The sequence below is a fragment of the Notolabrus celidotus genome, chromosome 6, assembly GCF_009762535.1.
Source record: "Notolabrus celidotus isolate fNotCel1 chromosome 6, fNotCel1.pri, whole genome shotgun sequence".
In the NCBI taxonomy this organism is placed as follows: domain Eukaryota; kingdom Metazoa; phylum Chordata; class Actinopteri; order Labriformes; family Labridae; genus Notolabrus; species Notolabrus celidotus.
In genome coordinates this window covers 1,341,044-1,359,694 of record NC_048277.1, presented here as the reverse complement: position 1 = coordinate 1,359,694, position 18,651 = coordinate 1,341,044, and the positions used below count along the sequence as shown (strand labels likewise).

Sequence of the window (18,651 nt, the reverse complement as noted above, 5' to 3'; positions counted from 1 at the left end):
CAGTAGTCAATGCGTGACATTACAAGAGCTTGAACCAGGAGCTGTGTTGCGTGTTCTGTCAGGTAGGGTCTGATCCTCTTGATGTTATAGAGGGAAAAACGGCAGGACCGAGCAATCGAGGCAACATGAACCTTGAAGGTTAGCTGGTCATCGATCATGACACCCAGATTTCGGGCAGACTTAGTGGGCATGAGGTTTTGAGATCCAAACTGGATATTGATCTGTGGGTCCATAGTAGGACTGGCTGGAATGATAATTAGCTCAGTCTTGGACAGGTTGAGCTGTAGGTGACGTTCCCTCATTAGAAATGTCAGCAAGGCAGGATGAGATCCGAGCTGAGACAGTTGTGTCGTCAGGTGGGAAAGATAGGAACAGCTGTGTATCATCTGCATAGCAGTGATAGGAAAAGCCATGGGAGCGGATCACTGCACCAAGTGATGTGGTGTAAATTGAGAACAGGAGGGGACCAAGCACTGACCCTTGAGGTACCCCTGTTGATAAGCCATGCATATTGGACACTTCTCCTCTCCATGATACTCTAAAAGATCTCCCTGTGAGGTAGGACTTGAACCACTGGAGGGCAGACCCTGAGATACCAAGTGAGGAGAGTGTAGAGAGGAGGATTTGGTGGTTTACTGTGTCAAAAGCAGCAGACAGATCCAGCAGCAAGAGAACTGAGGACTGATGATACATCTTGGGTGAATCATTTTTCTATTAGATGGAGGACATTTTGAACTTTTCAGTGTGCCATCATCAGTTTAACATCTTATTTATTCCTGGTTTAGTACAACAACTAGGAACATAATCCCCAGATGTACTCTGTGTGAAGTGCTAATCAGAGACTCTTTCACTGTGATAGTTAGCATTACAGTTTAAGCTTGTATTTAAAGCAGGGGATCCCAAACTTTTCAGACAAGACCCCAAAACAAACTGTAGGTGCCAAAGACCCACGACCAACAGTCCTCCAAAGTGATTAAATGTTGCTTCATACTTCATTGAGCTGGTCTGCAGAAAATTAGCCAGCGTGCACATTGATGTGTTCCCTGTGCTTTTGTTAATTAACTATAACCTCAGGAGTCATCTGGCAACAAAGAAAGGCAGAAAACTCATGAAAAAAAATGTTTTTATTCAACCAAACTTCTATTTTTGTCAATATTTTTTTTCAATGATGGGTAAAATATGCACTTTTGGACTTCTTAAAAAGAATAAAAACATTCCAGAAGTCATCTCGCGACCCCCATTAGTGCCCCCAGGGGGTCCCGACCCCCACTTTGGGAACCCCTGTCTCAAAGCACTGTGCCAGTAGCCCCTCAGAGCCCCTCAGAGCACTTTCTTCGTTACCACAAATGAAGGTGTATTTTCTTTTTAACCGAATCAAAGTTTCTGTGATCTAAGCTAGCCGAGCTACCCCATCATCTTTTCTTATTGTGTATTATTCATGCCATTGCATCTGCAAAAATACTTCTGCTCCCAGTTGGGGATCAGATATCTCAATTTGACATCATCTTACAGAAGCAGCCCCTCCTCTTAACTTTTAAAAATCCTTTCTTACACAGTACACTACGATGTCATACGTTTGGACACACCTCTGAACAACACAACTGATGGTCTCAAACACATTAAGAAGGCAAGTCATTCTACAAATGAACTCTTCACAAGGCTCATGTTCATTAGAAACCATTCCAGGAGACCACTTCATGAAGCAGACTGAGAGAATACCAAGAGTGTGCAAAGCTGTCATGAAGGAAAAAGGGGGCTACTTTACAGAATCTAAAATATAAAACAGATTCTGCTTTGTTTAACACTTTTTGGTTCATTCAATAATTCCATATATGTTCTTTCATAGTTTTGATGTCTTCAGTATTAATCTACAGTGTTTACAATCATTACAATAAATACAAACCCTTGAATGAGAAGGTGTTTCCAGACTTTTAACTGGTAGTGTATATCAGGTATTTTAATGTGGCAACACTTGATGCTTCTGTGAGGAGTGTTTAGCTGGTTGTGAAGTAATGAAATTCACAATGATGCTTCTATATGTCCTACAGAAGCAAACAAGACCACCAATGAGAAGACTGATCATTAAAACACAGACATTCGTTAATGAAGAAATAAACATAAACAGTGACTGATGTGTTTGACTTTAAAACTAGGCAGAATGAGATTTTCCATCTGAAAACACGACTCGGACATGTGCAGGCAAGACAAGAGCTATAAGGTAACACTTCATCTCCCTCTATCCCTCTCTCCAACACGGTCTCAGCAGATGTGTGTCTAACATGAGTCTGGTCCTGCTGGAGGTTTCTGCCTGTTAAAGGAAGTTTGTCCTTGCCACTGTAACTTGCTAAATGCTGCAAAGTGCTCTGTTCATGGTGGATTAAGATGAGATCAGACTGAGTCCTGTGTGTAAGATGGGACTGGATCTGATCCTGTCTTGATGTTGGGTCTTTGTTAATAATAGAACACAGAGTAGGGTCTAGACCTGCTCTGTTTGAAAGAGTCTGAGGAGAACATTTGTTGGCATTTGGTGCTTTATAAATAAAGATTGATTGATTATATGTTGAAGTCTTACGTTGTGATGTGTTGAAGGCCTTCATCGTTACTCGTCTGTCAGAGTGTAGCTGTAACTCTCCCCTCCCTGAACTCTGGAGTCCTAGCTCTTTAAAACTCTTTTTTTCATAATAAAAAATGGTCTCTGTAAGAGGGACTTGTTTGTCACAGAAGCTCCTGATTAAGCACAGATTTCTAAACACACATTCAGTAACAGCTGGAGCACACATCTCCCCTGTTTGCTGTCACACACTGAACACAAACAGGAATGTTTTTGATACTTTAAGAATTCATTTTGAGACTCTGTAGATGCATGAGAGAAGACATGCTCAGGAACATACACAGCTTTATAAGATGAACAGACTCTAACATCACAGCAGGTCTTGACTCCCTTGATGACACTGCATGTGTGTTTGGCCGACGTTCAGGACTTGACTCTGCAGTGGGAGGGCCGGAGGTAGAGGGGAGGTTGTGTGCCAGAGTGTTGTTGAATGTGTTTGCTCAAGAGGGGGGAAAAGACAGAAAGAGGAGGGAATGGCACCATATGCAACGGTGCGGTCATCTCCCTCTACCCCTCTCTCCAACACGGTCTCAGCAGATGTGTGTCTAACATGAGTCTGGTCCTGCTGGAGGTTTCTGTCTGTTAAAGGAAGTTTGTCCTTGTCACTGTAACTTGCTAAATGCTGCAAAGTGCTCTGCTCATGGTGGATTAAGATGAGATCAGACTGAGTCCTGTCTGGAAGATGGGACTGGATCTTATCCTGTCTTGATGTTGGGTCTTTGTTAATAATAGAACATAGAGTACGGTCTAGACCTGCTCTGTTTGAAAGAGTCTGAGGAGAACATTTGTTGGGATTTGGTGCTTTATAAATAAAGATTGATTGATTGTTTGATTGACTTTGTCCACAGGGGGGAGCAAAAACTGTGCAAACTATAAGTTCTTCACAGGAGCTTGAAGTGATACTTGTATAAAAGGTTAACGGTGAAACACCCTGCTGAAGTGTAAATTACATATTTGCATAAATATGTCATCTCTTTTAGATTTTTTTTGTCCTCTTTTCTCCCTCAGGGCTGTTAAAGTTGTCTGTAACTTAAAGTTTTTAATAATACAGTTTGATTAAAACTCTTTTCATATGTCCTGCTTTGATGAAGCTGTTTCCAGTATTTATCTTCATGAACTTGTGTTTCTTGAAGGATCCCGGCAGCTCCAGGCTTGGTTGTGTAATCAGTGTGCTGTTGTATCTCCCCTCCCCTCAGTGGTGTGATGTCAGTACCTCTGCACTATATAGTGTCATGCACGGAGCTGTCTTTCTATTGGTGCTTCGGACCCAGGATCCCCTTTCCCCTAGCTGTTGGCCACACCCCAATCTGAGGCCCTTTGTGTGAGTGTGTGTGTGTGTGTGTAGGAGACAGAGAGAGTGAGTGAGTGAGAGAGAGAGAGAGAGAGAGGGACTGTGTGTGGACTCTGGTCTCTGAGGTTGTTGCAGGAGAAGGAAATCAAGAGGCATTTGTACATGTTAGAACCATGGATCAGAGCTTGGTAAGAATTAACTTTCACTTTAATTTCAAATCACATTTTTTCTCTTAATTTGCGCTTGCACAGTGAAAATGAATACATTTTATTTAAATGTATTATAACTCACTGATAATGCATTAGTGTCCATGCTGCATGTGGTCTCTGTGTTAACAGCTGATTCCGGTGGTGGGAGCTGCTTCTGTGGTGGTTGTGTCAGCACTGTACTTCCTGCTCCGAGGCTCTACAGGAGAGAAGAAGAAGAAGCTGCCTGTGACTCTGCAGGACCCTACAGCCAAATATCCTCTCCCCCTCATAAACAAACAGGTACACAGCATGAGGACACACACAGGACAGAGACAGATTTACACACTGACACTTTCAGACCATTATACAAAAGATTACTATACTTGATACTACACTATACCACTGTACTGTACTGTACTGTACTGTACTACAATGTACTCTACTCTACTCTTCTCTACTCTTCTCTACTCTACTACACTCTACTACACTCTACTACACTCTACTGTATTATAAATGGTAATGGTAAATGGACTTGTACTTCTATAGCACTTTTGTAGTCTGTCTGACTACTCAAAGTGCTTTAACACACTACTCGTCACATTCACCCATTCACACCACATTCACTCACTGATGGTGGCAGCTGCTATACTGTAGGGACCATCAGTATTAGCTGAGCTCATTCATACACATTCACACCTCTGAACTACAGAGGGAGCAATTTAGGGTATAATGTCTTGCTCAAGGAGACTCCGGCATCTAACTGCGGGAGCTTGGATCGAATCGCCAACCTGCCGATTGATAGACAACCGACTGTACCCACTGAGCCACAGCCGCCCACTAAACTATACTATACTATACTATGCCATACTATACTATACGTTATACTATACTATAATATACTATACTGTAATATACTATGATATACTATAATGCACTGCAATACACTACAATATACTATCTTTACTATACTACGCTACTGGGTATACTATACTAAACTACACTACACTAAACTATACTACAATATCTTAACAGAGTCCCTCTCTACTTTCAAAAGACAGCTAAAGACCCAGCTCTTTAGGAAGCACTATGCACTTAGCTAGACTGTTCTCCACTGTTGTCCCCAGTGGCAGATCATGTCTTCCAGTTGACTCACACTGTCCTGCTCTACTCTGGGAATCTGTGTTCAGCTCTTAAGTGACCCAGCACTTGGTACTTTGGTACTTTGTGGTGATGTTAATTGTTGATGATGATAATGGAAGGTCTTAAATGGTTTGGTTGCTTCATTGTAGATGTTCCTTATTTAAAAAAAAATAATAATAATAAAATTCCTTATTTACTTTGTGCATTGCCTTTACACTGCTTGGCAGTACCTGCACCCAAATTGACTTGAAGCACTTTGTTACTCTTACTGATCTTGTTTCCTCTTGTCTAGATATTTGCTTGTGTTGTTCTTGTTCTTGTATGTACGTTGCTTTGGATAAAAGCCTCTACTAAATGACATTGTAACATTGTATACTATACTATAATATCTTTACTATACTCTACTGTGCTGTACTGTACTATACTATCCATACTCTACTATATTATAGTAGAGTATGTACTCTACTGCACTATCTTTACTATACTATATTATACTAAACTATTCTATACTGTACTCTATTATACTATATTAACCTGTACTGTACTCTACTACACTATACTAAACTATACTACATTATGCTATATTGAACTATACTACATTAAACTATACTACATTACACTATACTAAACTATACTTTACTACTTTACAGTATACTAAACTATACCATACTACACATTACTATTCTATTCTATGGTATACTACACTGTACTATACTACACTATACTTTTCTATTCTATTCTATTCTATACTATACTATACTATACTATACTATACTATACTATACTATACTATACTATACTATACTATTCTATTCTATTCTATTCTATACTATACTATACTATACTATACTATACTATACTATACTATACTATACTATACTATACTATTCTATTCTATTCTAAACTATCAATGTCTAACTTAGCTCACTAAATGAGATCTCAATGTATTGATATACATGTTTGTGTCATACACTATGGTATTGATGATTATGAGCATTTCATGTGACTTCAACAAATTAGTTCATTCATTTTTAGTTCAAAGTATTGTCATAAAAGTTACAGACATGAAGAATGAAATTGTTATTAAGAACTGACCCTTACAATTGTTGAATCTCACATTTATAAACCTGTTCCTCAAAGAAGATACTGTCAGGTTTTTCTTGTTCCAGGTTCAGTTCAAACAAACTACACATCAATCTGCTCATGATTAGATTCTAGTTGATGAACATGTTTTCTGTCGGCCATATTTAATTGACTCTGCAGGGTTCAGTGATGTCTCATCCTGTTCTAGCTTCAAACATTCTGCATTTCAGTAAATGGACAATCAAGGTCAACTGTACTTCAGACCAGCTGGTCTTAATTTAGTAAGCTTAGTTTGTCAGTTTTTCTTTGAAAGCAGGTAACTGTTGACTTTATGTTTTTTTCTTCGTTTCTGTTTATTTCATGAGTTTGTTTGTTTGTTTACAGGAAATCAGCCACGACACAAAGAAATTTCGGTTTGGCCTTCCGTCTTCAAATGTGATCCTGGGACTTCCAGTAGGTACTGAAACCTCTCCTGTCTTATGTCTTGGATTAAGTTCTCAGCTAGGAGACAGAATTCATTCATTTGAGTGCTTTAGGATGTTTATAAGTAACTACACACTCTCAGTGAGCAGCTGTTTAATCGTCTCATGAAGCCCCAGAACGTCTGGCCTTGTGTTGTCCTGACTTGATCTTTGATTCTCCGGATCATAATGCAATAACCATAAACAAGAATACATGATGAGATTGCAAGCTCTGTGTGCCATAAATCCATTCACTGATCTGCATACTTACTGACATGTAGGTAAAGGGCAAGCAATAAAAATCCTTTGTTCATAAATTGAAGTCTAACAGCTCCTCAGAGGTTTATTCTTGTGTTCCCGTGCCTTAACACTTCTCTCATCCACACCCGACCCGTCACCACTGCTCTCCCCCTCTGCACCAGGTCAGCATGTGTACCTGTCAGCCAAGGTGAACGGCAGTCTGGTGGTCAGAGCCTACACTCCAGTCTCCTGTGATGATGACCAGGGCTATGTGGACCTCGTGGTCAAGGTATGAAAAGTACAAACATTCATGTTGCTTGCCTGTGTGCTGCTGTAGAGGTTTTTATCAGCACATGTTCTATGTCCATTTGAGAAGGACTTTATAAAAGGTTTAACACATGCTAAGACAAATACTCACCCTTTAGAGCAGGGGTGTCAAACTCATTTCAGTTAAGGGGCCACACACAGCCCAAGTTGATCTGAAGTGGGCCGGACCAGTAAAATCACAACATAATAACACACTTACATTTTTCCCTTTGTTTTAGTGCAAAATAGTACAAGTATGTGCTGAAAATGTAATCAACTATCTTTCTACAAAAACAGTTCTCCATGATGAGTCTCATAGTGGGGCAGAACATTTTACTCTTTAAGCACTGAAACCTGCTGCAAACACACCAAACAAGTTATCAATTCACCTGACACAGAGTGTCATTTTTACTGCAAAAGAACAGAGAGATTATAATAATGAAGAAGGTAAAGTTGGCTATCCTGAACCCCTCAGCTCCAAAAGGAACTGTTTGCTTGCTGGACAGTGTTGTATGCAGGGTAGTTGTGCTAGTGTTAGTAGTTAGTGGATCATCTTATAGTGCTCTAAAAAGACTTAATAAATCTCAACCGGATTATGCAAACAGCAAGTAATCTATTTTCTCACTTTGAGGAAAAAGTCCCGGGAAAAAGTGCTGTTCAGGTGCGCTCCATCAGCACTATGATTGTATGCGACCCTCAGAGGACAAATTTAAAATAGTAGTTACTTTCATTGAAAATTTGCAGTTAATGTCTAATCTGTAATTTTTTCACTTTGCAAAGTCGTTCCGTGGGCCGGATTGGAACCTCTGGCGGGCCGGTTTTGGCCCGCGGGCCGCATGTTTGACACCCCTGCTTTAGAGGCTACTGACTCACTGACAAGACATCACATCAACAGTTATAAGAATGAATAAGTTATGAATTAACCAAATGTAGAGCAGACTCTGTGATTCATGTCCAGGCTATCGAAGGCCTTCCTGATGTAACAAGATTAGAAGACGAATAAGAGCCTAAAAGAAGAGGAAAATGCCAGCCAGTTTAAAACATTCTGCAGAACACTTGACATCAGACAGCTTTACTGTGGAGCCAGATGTTTGTTCTAGAGTCTCTGCAGCCAATCAGAGCTACAGAGAGGCTGAGACATCAGACCTGGGAATGTGACTCCAGTTCAGATTAAATGTTGCTCTGCTCCTTCTCAATCAAAGCTATTGTTTGCTAACACATCTGACTTTCTCCTCCTCAGTCCCTTACAGCAGGGGTTCCCAAACTTTTCAGCCCGCGACCTCCACTGTCCCTCATAGTGATTTAATGTGTCTTCATTTAGCTGGTCTGCAGAAAATGACCCTCCCTATATGAGCATGTGTCTGTGTTTCCTGTGCCGTTATGAATGAACCTGCTGCTACTGATGCTTTAGATAATTAACTGTTCACTAACACTAAACTTAGGAGTCATCTGGAAACAATGAAAGGAAGAAAACTCATTACAGTTTATATTTTCAAGGTTTTATTTCAAGTTTTACTACTATTTATGTTAATATGTTTTAATATAATGGGTAAAATGTACTATTTCTAGATAGCTTTTGTCATTCAACTTTTTTTATTGCATTTTTTCAGTATTTCTTTGTTCATCAAAAGTTTACAGATTATGTATAAGTAATACAAAACCAACAAAGAGAAGAAAAAATAAATAAATACAATATTGATAAAGAAATAATAATAACAAACAGTACAAACAAAAATGAAGATAAACATAAAACAAGGTAAATAAACAAAAATAATTATGAATACATTTTATACCCACTGGAGGCCTTTACTTGATTATGTAGACCGCCTCCCTCCCAAGGAGTTGACCCCATAGACGGCAGCGCTAATTCAGTACCTTCTCCTTACTTTTTATCTACATGCCCCCGTCCCTGACTGGCTGGGATCCGAGCAGCAAACAAAAGTAATATCAAACTTCTTATGAATGACATCTTGTAATTCTATTTATTTATTTATTTATTTCCTTATTTATTTATGTCCGTACCACGTATTACTTGATTGTATTTTATTTTATTTTACATTTTGTTTTCTTAACTTGAGCTGGGGTTTGAGGGAGTGGTGGGAGGGAGAGCAGTTATGTGTGTGTGTTTAAAAACAGAAAAAGACTGTTAACTATTACACTGTATTGGTTGTACTGGAATAATTCTGCAAAAACAAAATAAAAAAATAAAAAAATAAAAAAATAATAATTATGAATAATAATAAATATTTTTAGATACTTTTAAAAAAATATATCATGGAAGACATCTCACAACCCCCCCATTTGTGTCTTGTGACCCCCCAGGGGTTCCCGGCCCCACACTTTGGGAACCCCTGCCTTACAGTATTACTTTAGTGCACTTGATTGATTTGCACTGATTCCACATTAAGGCAGAGGTTGTTGTCTCCTCTCCAGGTGTACTACAAGAACACCCACCCGTCCTTCCCAGAGGGAGGGAAGATGTCTCAGTACCTGGACAACATGGCGATAGGAGACAGCATTGACTTCAGAGGACCCAGTGGGCTGCTTATCTATAAGGGAAACGGTACGATGTGTTTGTGTAACCAGAACCAAAGGCAGTAAGCTGCCAGCAGGTGTCACTGTGGTACAATATAACACTGTCACTGAGGCTGACTGTTCATCCTTTTCAGGACACTTTTCCATCCGACCGGACAAGAAGTCAGAGCCGAAAGTTCGGAAATTCAAGCACATTGGAATGATCGCTGGAGGAACAGGTTCATCTATATCTCTGTTACTATGTTTCTATCACATTAATGCACATTTATAATAATAATAATAATAATAATAATAATAATAATAATAATAATAATAATAATAATTATTATTATTATTATTATTATTATTATTATTATTATAGTAATTGTAATAATAATACAAATAATAATAATAATAATAATTATTATTATTATTATAGTAATTGTAATAATAATAATAATAATAATAATACTTTATTTATGTAGCACTTTTCAATACAGGCAACAAGGTTCATCACAGTGGGCAATAAAAATAAAAAGAAGTGATAGAAATAAAATGAAATAAAACTTAAAAACATACCAACTTACAAAACAGACCCTTAAAATCAGATCTAAAAATAATTAAAATCACAGGTGAGGTGTGTCTGCCTCCCGGACCCTGACTGGTAGATGATACCAAAGGAGAGGGGCCTGATACCTGAAGGTTCTACCTCCCATACTACTTTTAGAGACTTTAGGTACGACCAGCAGGCCTGCATGTTGTGCTTTAGAAGTCAATAAAAGAATCTTAAAATCAACAGGCAGCCAGTGTAGCTGTGTTTAAATCAGGGTGATGTGGGCACATGTTTCAGTTCCTGTTAAAAGAGTAGCTGCTGCGTTTTGAACTATTTGTAGACGGTGGATTGATTTCTGACTGAGACATGTGTACAGAGAATTACAATAATCCAGGAGTGAGGATATAAAAGCCTCTGAAGATCTTTGGCTGACATTAAGGACTTGACTTTTGATATATTTCTGAGCCGATAAAAACAAGACTGGACAACTTTTTTCACCTGGGGTTCAAAACACAAATTCTGGTTAAAGATTACACCACGGTTTTTAGCTGAGGGCTTAACATTATTTGACAGTTCACCTAAATTTGGCAAGATTTAATTAACTTCTGACAGACAGTTGTGAAGATGTATGATTTCTGATTGGTCATTATGTTTAATTGGGATGTAAAGTTGTGTGTCATTGGCATAGCAATGATAACAGACTTTATATTTATGGATGTTATTTCAATATATTTCTGTTTGATGAGGAACAGAAATCTTTCTCAAAGTGTATTATCTGATTGAATACCTTTATCACACAATAAGTTGTAGAGCTAGACTTTATGATTGTTTTCAACACAAGGTGCTGACAGAGTGTTTTCTCTTCAATAACACAGAAATGACAAAGTATGGTGTCATAACTATCAGGACCATCTCCCATGATACTGTGTGACAGAGAGCCACTCTCCTGGACTATACTTACTGTGTACTGTGTTTTTCCATCCCAGGTATCACTCCTATGCTGCAGTTAATACGCAGCATCACAGCTGACCCTGCTGACAACACCAAGTGCTCCCTCATATTTGCCAACCAGGTCAGCTCTGTGTGCTACATCGCTCTGGGAAATCTTTTTTTAAGTGTTAGAGTTCAGGAGTATCACTGTAAATAACTGGAGAAACCTCCAGAGAAATAACATCCATTTGATCTACTCACTTCAGACTGAGAAGGACATCCTGCTGAGGGAGGAGCTGGAGGAGGTGAAGAAGAACCATCCTGACAAAGTTCATCTCTGGTTCACGCTGGACAAACCTCCACAGGGTAAGGAGGACATTTCTGCAAACAGTAAATGGTTGTTAGTGTCATTTTGGCTGTACACTGAAAACAAAAGTGCATTCAAATATTTCCATGACATAACAAGCAACAAGATGGTGAATTAAAAGAGTGTCTGGAAGCCCAAACAGAAAGACTAGAGGAGCACAGGGAGTCATCTTTTACCTAACACTGATCAGGCTGACAGATAAATGACTCTAAATACATGTGTGTAGTTCTCTGTTGCTAAACATAACAAACTTTTCATGGGACAAGGACTATTTCAACGTTATTAGTCAAAGTCAACGTCCTCCTCCTCCTCAGCCTCCCTGGAAAAGTCTACTCCAGGGTGCTGGAGAGGAGAGTCCGGCTGTTGGTTGAACCTCAGATGCAGGAGGAACAACCCTCGGGAGGGTACTGTGAGGGTAGTTTGCCCAACCAGTCCACATGTGCTTTGTGGACTTGGAGAAGGCTGATGACCGTGTCCCCCGAGGTATCCTTTGGGGGGTGCTCTGGGAATATGGAGTGGATGGCCTGTTGCTACGGGCCATCCAGTCTCTGTATTGTCGGAGCCAGAGTCTGGTTCGCATTGCCGGCAGTAAGTTGAATTTGTTCCCAGTTGGGGTTGGACTCCGCCAGGGCTGCCCTTTGTCACCAGTTCTGTTCATAACCTTTATAGACAGAATTTCTAGGCGCAGCCAAGTGGCGGAGGGTGTCCGGTTCGGTGGCCTTAGGATTCCATCTCTGCTCTTTGCAGATGATGTGGTCCTATTGGCTTCATCGAGCAGTGACCTCCGGCTCGCACTGGGACGGTTTGCAGCTGAGTGTGAAGCAGCGGGGATGGGGATCAGCACCTCTAAGTCTGAGGCCATGGTGCTAAGTCGGAAAAGGGTGGCTTGCCCTCTCCGGGTCGGAGGAGAGTCTTTGCCCCAGGCGGAGGAGTTTAAGTATCTTGGGGTCTTGTTCACGAGTGAGGGGAAAAGGGAGCGAGAGATTGACAGACGGATTGGGGCAGCGACTGCAGTAATGCGGACGCTTTACCGGTCTGTTGTGGTGAAGAGGGAGCTGAGCTAGAAGGCAAAGTTCTCAATTTATTGGTCAATCTATGTTCCAACCCTCACCTATGGTCACGAGCTGTGGGTAGTGACCGAAAGAACAAGATCGCGAATACAATCGGCCGAAATGAGCTTTCTCCGCAGGGTGGCTGGGCTCAGCCTTAGAGAGAGGGTCAGGAGCTCAGACATCCAGGAGAGGCTCAAAGTAGAGCCGCTGCTCCTCCAGATCCAGAGGAGCCAGATGAGGTGGTTCGGGCATCTGGTCAGGATGCCTCCCGGACGTCTCCATGGGAAGGTGTTTCGGGCATGTCCGTCTGGGAGGAGGCCACGGGGAAGACCCAGGACATGCTGGAGAGATTATATCTCTCAGCTGGCCTGGGAGCGCCTCAGTATCCTCCCAGAAGAGCTGGTGGAAGTGGCCGGGGAGAGGAGTGTCTGGGCTTCCCTGCTGAGGCTGCTGCCCCCACAACCTGGACAAGCGGAGGAAGTTGGATGGAGATGGATAGTCAAAGTAAAGCTCCTGTGAGGAGTTTTTTGATGGTTACTGAACAAGCTGAAACTGAGAGCGACTCCTTCATATGGGCATAAAAAGCAAATAAGACCATCAACTACAAATTCACGTTCTGTTGCACCTTTAACTTCTGCCTCCATTTTCAGGTTCTATTTACAGAAAGGATTGATGATTAGTATGTTTGATTAATTAAATTGGAAGATCAGATTTTTCAGAAAACACAACAGGCAAGTGCAGGATGAGATCAGCCAAGAAGTAGAAGGTGTAACTTTGTCCACAGGGGGGCGCCAACACCTCATAAAAGATTAAGCTTCATCTGTATAAACCAAACAACACTGAAGCAGAATACAGCAAGAGGCACACAAACTCTGAGGCACACTAAGGCTACATCCACACTGCAGGCACAGAAGGCCCAAATCCAATTTTTTTGGGGTCAAGTGACCAGGTCAGATTTTTTAGAGGCAGTGTGAACACTCAAATCTGGCCCAAATCAGATTTTTTCAAATCAGATTACTGAACAAAAATATGCGCTCCTAGTTTTGTTGCTGTTCTTCATGTGGGGCAGTTCGGAGCCGCAAACAGTTCACACTGGAATCAGATACAGGTCACATTATATATGGTAATGTGAACAGGCAAACAAAAAATCTGATCTGAGCAAAAGAATCAGAATTGAGCATTAAGCCTTGCAGTGTGAACGTAGCCTAAGAAGCCACATCAGTATAGTTAGGACACTCTGCGTCAGCATGTCTCCATTATTATTGTTATTGAATGAATATTTGTAACTGACTTCTGCCTCTGATTCACATCAGTCATCTGAACTGATTCACATAGTTTTGGTACAGAAAGAGAACATAACTCAACACAGTGAAGTCAGAATCATGCTCCCTGTATGAGGTATAGGTGGAAACTGCCCCCCACACCTTGTTTCATCATGTTTCCATGCAGCAGATTCAGGAAACGTTAGTATTAGTGCAGAGCCGAGCTGTGAGGAGCTGAATAAATCAGTCTCAAAGGTTCTTTGGATCCCTGCTGAATATTCAGAGAGTGAAACCAAACAAAGAATCCTCAGCTGAAGGAAAATCCCTGCAGGCCGCAGAAGCAGATACTTGCAGCCAGGTGTTACAGTAGCTTAGCAGAACGCTCATGTCGTCTTTTGCATAATCCTTAAAGCGAGAGGAAATTAATGAGCATAACATTGTAACGTAATCTCTCCTGCGAAGGCCTTGAACGCTGCTTGTATTCTGTCCTGTATGTCATTAGTTCTGCACAAAAATGGAAGCACGTCATCATTATTCATTTAAAGAAGTGCTCCCGCTGTTTGTAGGAGTGTCATTGTTGGGATGGAGGAGTAATATCTCAGCGGATGAAAGCCTCAGTTAAAAAGTTTCTCTTGATTTGTTCGTTGGTTTAGTTGAGGATCAGATTTCATATTTTAAAGAGGAAGAGATTTGATCTGCTCTTGGTCCTGCTCACCGATATCATCAGGGATCATTCTGCTGAGGCACAGAGGAAACAGGATGTGTTTTTATATTTTGCATCTGAGATGATGATGATGATTTGTAAAGTTGTGCCTACTGAAAATAACAGCTTCAATTCTCCACAATAAGCTCCAAAACATCATGAAAATGTAAAGTGAATTTTATAATCACTTTTTATCACATTTAGAGGAATATTTGTGATCTTCTTCACATTTAATTTTGTTGTGAAAAATAAATTAAGTTAAAATTACTGTTAAATCTAAATTTTAAATCTAAATCTAAATGTTAAATCTAAATCTAAATCTAAATGTTAAATATAAATATAAATCTAAATGTTAAATATAAATATAAATATAAATGTTAAATATAAATGTTAAATATAAATATAAATGTTAAATATAAATATTAAATATAAATACACATCTAAATTTCAAATATAAATATAAATGTTAAATCTAAATCTAAATGTTAAATCTAAATCTAAATGTTAAATCTAAATATAAATCTAAATGTTAAATATAAATATAAATCTAAATGTTAAATCTAAATATAAATCTAAATGTTAAATCTAAATATATATCTAAATGTTAAATCTAAATACAAATCTAAATGTTAAATCTAAATCTAAATATAAATGTTAAATATAAATATAAATATAAATGTTAAATCTAAATATAAATGTTAAATATAAATATAAATGTTAAATATAAATATAAATGTTAAATATAAATATAAATGTTAAATATAAATATAAATATAAATGTTAAATATAAATACACATCTGAATGTTAAATATAAATATAAATGTTAAATATAAATATAAATGTTAAATATAAATATAAATGTTAAATGTTGCTCTGCGATCCTAAATATTTAGCTGATATGTAAATTCACACTGCCGCCTAGAGGAAATACCAAAATAAAAGCTTCATAAAGAGATACAGACTTAGCAATAGAAACTATCTTGTCCATCCCATAGACTGGGTCAGTTCTGTCTCTGAGTGTTGTCAAATCTCTTTGTGGACTCCAAAACTTCCTTTAAAACATTTACAGTGAGCAGTCTGGCTATAACCCGTAGGAGTCAGTACTGACCATAGACTGTATATATAATGAACAGTGTCACTCCACCTCTTCCCAATGAACGGTTTTGAAACCAAAATATCCCGTTCCAGAACGCTGCCATCTTGTACATTTTCTGCAGCCAGAGTCTGCGCAGTAGGGAATTTGTGTGTTTCCACGGTAACAAGCTCAGCCCTACAGCGTACTGTCCCGAGGTCTTACAGTGTTTCTCTCTACAGGAGCTGTCAATCAAAGTGAAGTAAAACCCTGTTTTTAACCTCTAATAACTAACTAAAAAGAAACTCTTCAGAGAAAAGAGGCCTTGAACACAACACAGTCAAATAATAACTACATATCACCACAGCATACAGATGAGAGAAACATTCGTACCACGTGTATTTATTTTTTAAAGTTTGACTGCTCCCCCATTCAAATGAATGAGGGAGACAGAGTTTTTGACATATACTGCAGCCAGCCACTAGGGGGAGAAGTTTTTTTGGCGGCCTCACTTCAAGCCAAGCGAGATGACATCAATTTTATATGTCTATGATACTGACGGTCTATGTTTAGGATATCTGTATCGCTTTATGAAGCTTTTATTTTGGTGCTAACGGCGCCCAATACAAATTCACACTGCCGCCTAGAGGAAGTATCAAAATAAAAGATATCCTAACCATAGTCTGTACTGAATCCTACGGGTTATAGCCGGGCTGCCCGCTGTAAAAATGCTGGATAGGCATTTTTGGAGTCCACAAAGAGATTTCACGACAACACTCAGAGACAGAACTGACCCAGTCTATGGGACGGACAAGATAGTTTCCTTTTTTTTTTTTTTTTTTCTTTCTTCTTTTTTTTTCTTCTTTTTTTTTTTTTTTTTTCTTTTTTTCTCTTCTCTTTCTTTCTTCTTTTTCTCTTTCCTCTTGTCTGCATATATATTTCTGGTTTGTCATGTTTGTCACAAACTGTCAAATATTCATGCAATTTATTCTTCAGCAAAAGAAAAGAAAGAAAACCTTTTTCTTCTGTGCTTGTGACTGTGTGCATGTGACCATCACCATCCCTCTTAGAACTCTGGCCTATCTTTTATTGACAGCTAATATCATGTTCTGTAAAAGAGGGCGTGCACACCTAGGTGGGCCAAAAATAAAAATAAAAATAAGAGAAAGTGAAAGAAAGATTACATAAGGATATACAAAGGGACAGGGAGAGAGAAGGAGAGAGAGACCTAACACACTTAGATGGAGAGGGACCATCTCACCATGATGCCAAAAAAAAAATCCGTGGGGTGATACTAATGATTAAGCTGGACACCAGCCACCCACCCAGCCCCGATGGGCCCCCAACGAGTAGGGCCGAGCCAAACACTAAGGCCCCGCCAAACCTGACAAGATAGTTTCCATTGTTAAGTCTGTATCTCTTTATGAAGCTTTTATTTTGGTATTTCCACTAGGCGGTAGTGCAAATTTGTATATTAGCTAAATATTTAGGATCGCAGAGCAACATTTAACATTTAGATTTAACATTTAGATTTAACATTTAGATTTAAATTTAGCAGTTGGATTTAACAGTGATTTTAACTTAATACATTTGTCACAACAAAATTAAAAGTGAAGAAGATCACAAATATTCCTCTAAATCTGATTAAAAAGTGACCTTTAAAAATGTACTCAGCATTTTTATGATGTTTTGGAGCTAAATGTGGAGAAGTGTTGCTGTTCTTTTCAGTGTGCACAACTTTACAAACAGCGCCCCATAGATAAGTGGGATCAAACACAGATCTTTTTACTATTGCAGCTGAGGCTGATGGGTAAATTCTGCCCATCACGCAGGCACTTGAGCAGAATGGAAGTCCTGTCACATTTCAAATATAGGAAACGTGTGTGTGAACAGCTTCTAGAGGAGAAGACACTGAGCAGCAGCAGAGTGTTCATAAATCCCTTTCTGTGAAACTGAAGACTGATCTGTGATTCTCTCTCGTCTTACCTTCCAGATTGGAGCTATAGTTCAGGGTTTGTAACCCAAGACATGATCAAGGACCACCTCCCCGCTCCGTCCAGTGACGCCCTTGTAGTCCTGTGCGGTCCTCCACCAATGATCCAGTACGCCTGTCTGCCAAATCTGGACAAGCTGGGACACAAGACAGAGAACATTTTTGCATACTAGAGTTCTGATAAACTACACATGCTGTTAATGAACTGTAATCATCCAATGTCTGCGCCAACAACCTGTGTGAACACTGCTGAAGGGTGTGGGCTCACCTGTCTGTAGGAGACCTCACCTCTGTGAAACCTGTACCCCAGAATGAGCAGGCCTGCATTCACCTCCATTAAAATAAAGACTTTGTTACTTAAGGATTCAAACACTGATTCTTAGCTGGCTGTCATTATTTGTTGCATTGATTTCCTTTTGGTCACTTTAAAATGAATCTTCTTCTTTTTTAGACAAAATAAAAGTTCCTGAGGTAAAGATGATTTTAATAAACCATGTTTCATAATCTTACTGCTCAAAGAGCTTTTGAATTTTTGTGTAATATTTGTATGAACTGCTCAAATGTTCTGACATTTATACATTCAAACAGAACAACTGTTACAAACATGAATTTTAAATTTGAAACTTGCACATTTTTTTTTATTGCATCCCATATTCAACTAGTCTATTTCATCCTAAAAAGCAGGTACAGTTGCAAGAAAAAGTAAGAGAACCCTCTGGAGTTAGATGATTTCTGCATAAAGTGGTCATGAAATGTGTTCTGATCTTCATCTAAGTCCCAGCAATAGACAAACACAGTCTGCTTAAACCAAGACCACAACAAAATCATATGTGTTCATGTGTTCATGTGTTTATTGACCACACCATGTAAACATTCACAGTGCA

At 39.2% G+C, this 18,651-nt stretch overlaps 1 protein-coding gene across 1 annotated transcript; it reads left to right on the top strand.

The window, feature by feature from the left end:
- Positions 1-3,986: 3,986 nt before the first annotated feature.
- Positions 3,987-18,143, top strand: LOC117814542 (NADH-cytochrome b5 reductase 2). The gene is made up of 9 exons (XM_034685940.1): positions 3,987-4,090; positions 4,241-4,390; positions 6,698-6,770; positions 7,197-7,303; positions 9,754-9,883; positions 9,990-10,073; positions 11,374-11,459; positions 11,584-11,683; positions 17,768-18,143. Exons 1-9 carry the CDS (start codon positions 4,076-4,078, stop codon positions 17,938-17,940), a joined length of 918 nt encoding a protein of 305 aa, XP_034541831.1. The 5' UTR covers positions 3,987-4,075; the 3' UTR covers positions 17,941-18,143.
- The last annotated feature ends 508 nt before the right edge of the window (positions 18,144-18,651 follow it).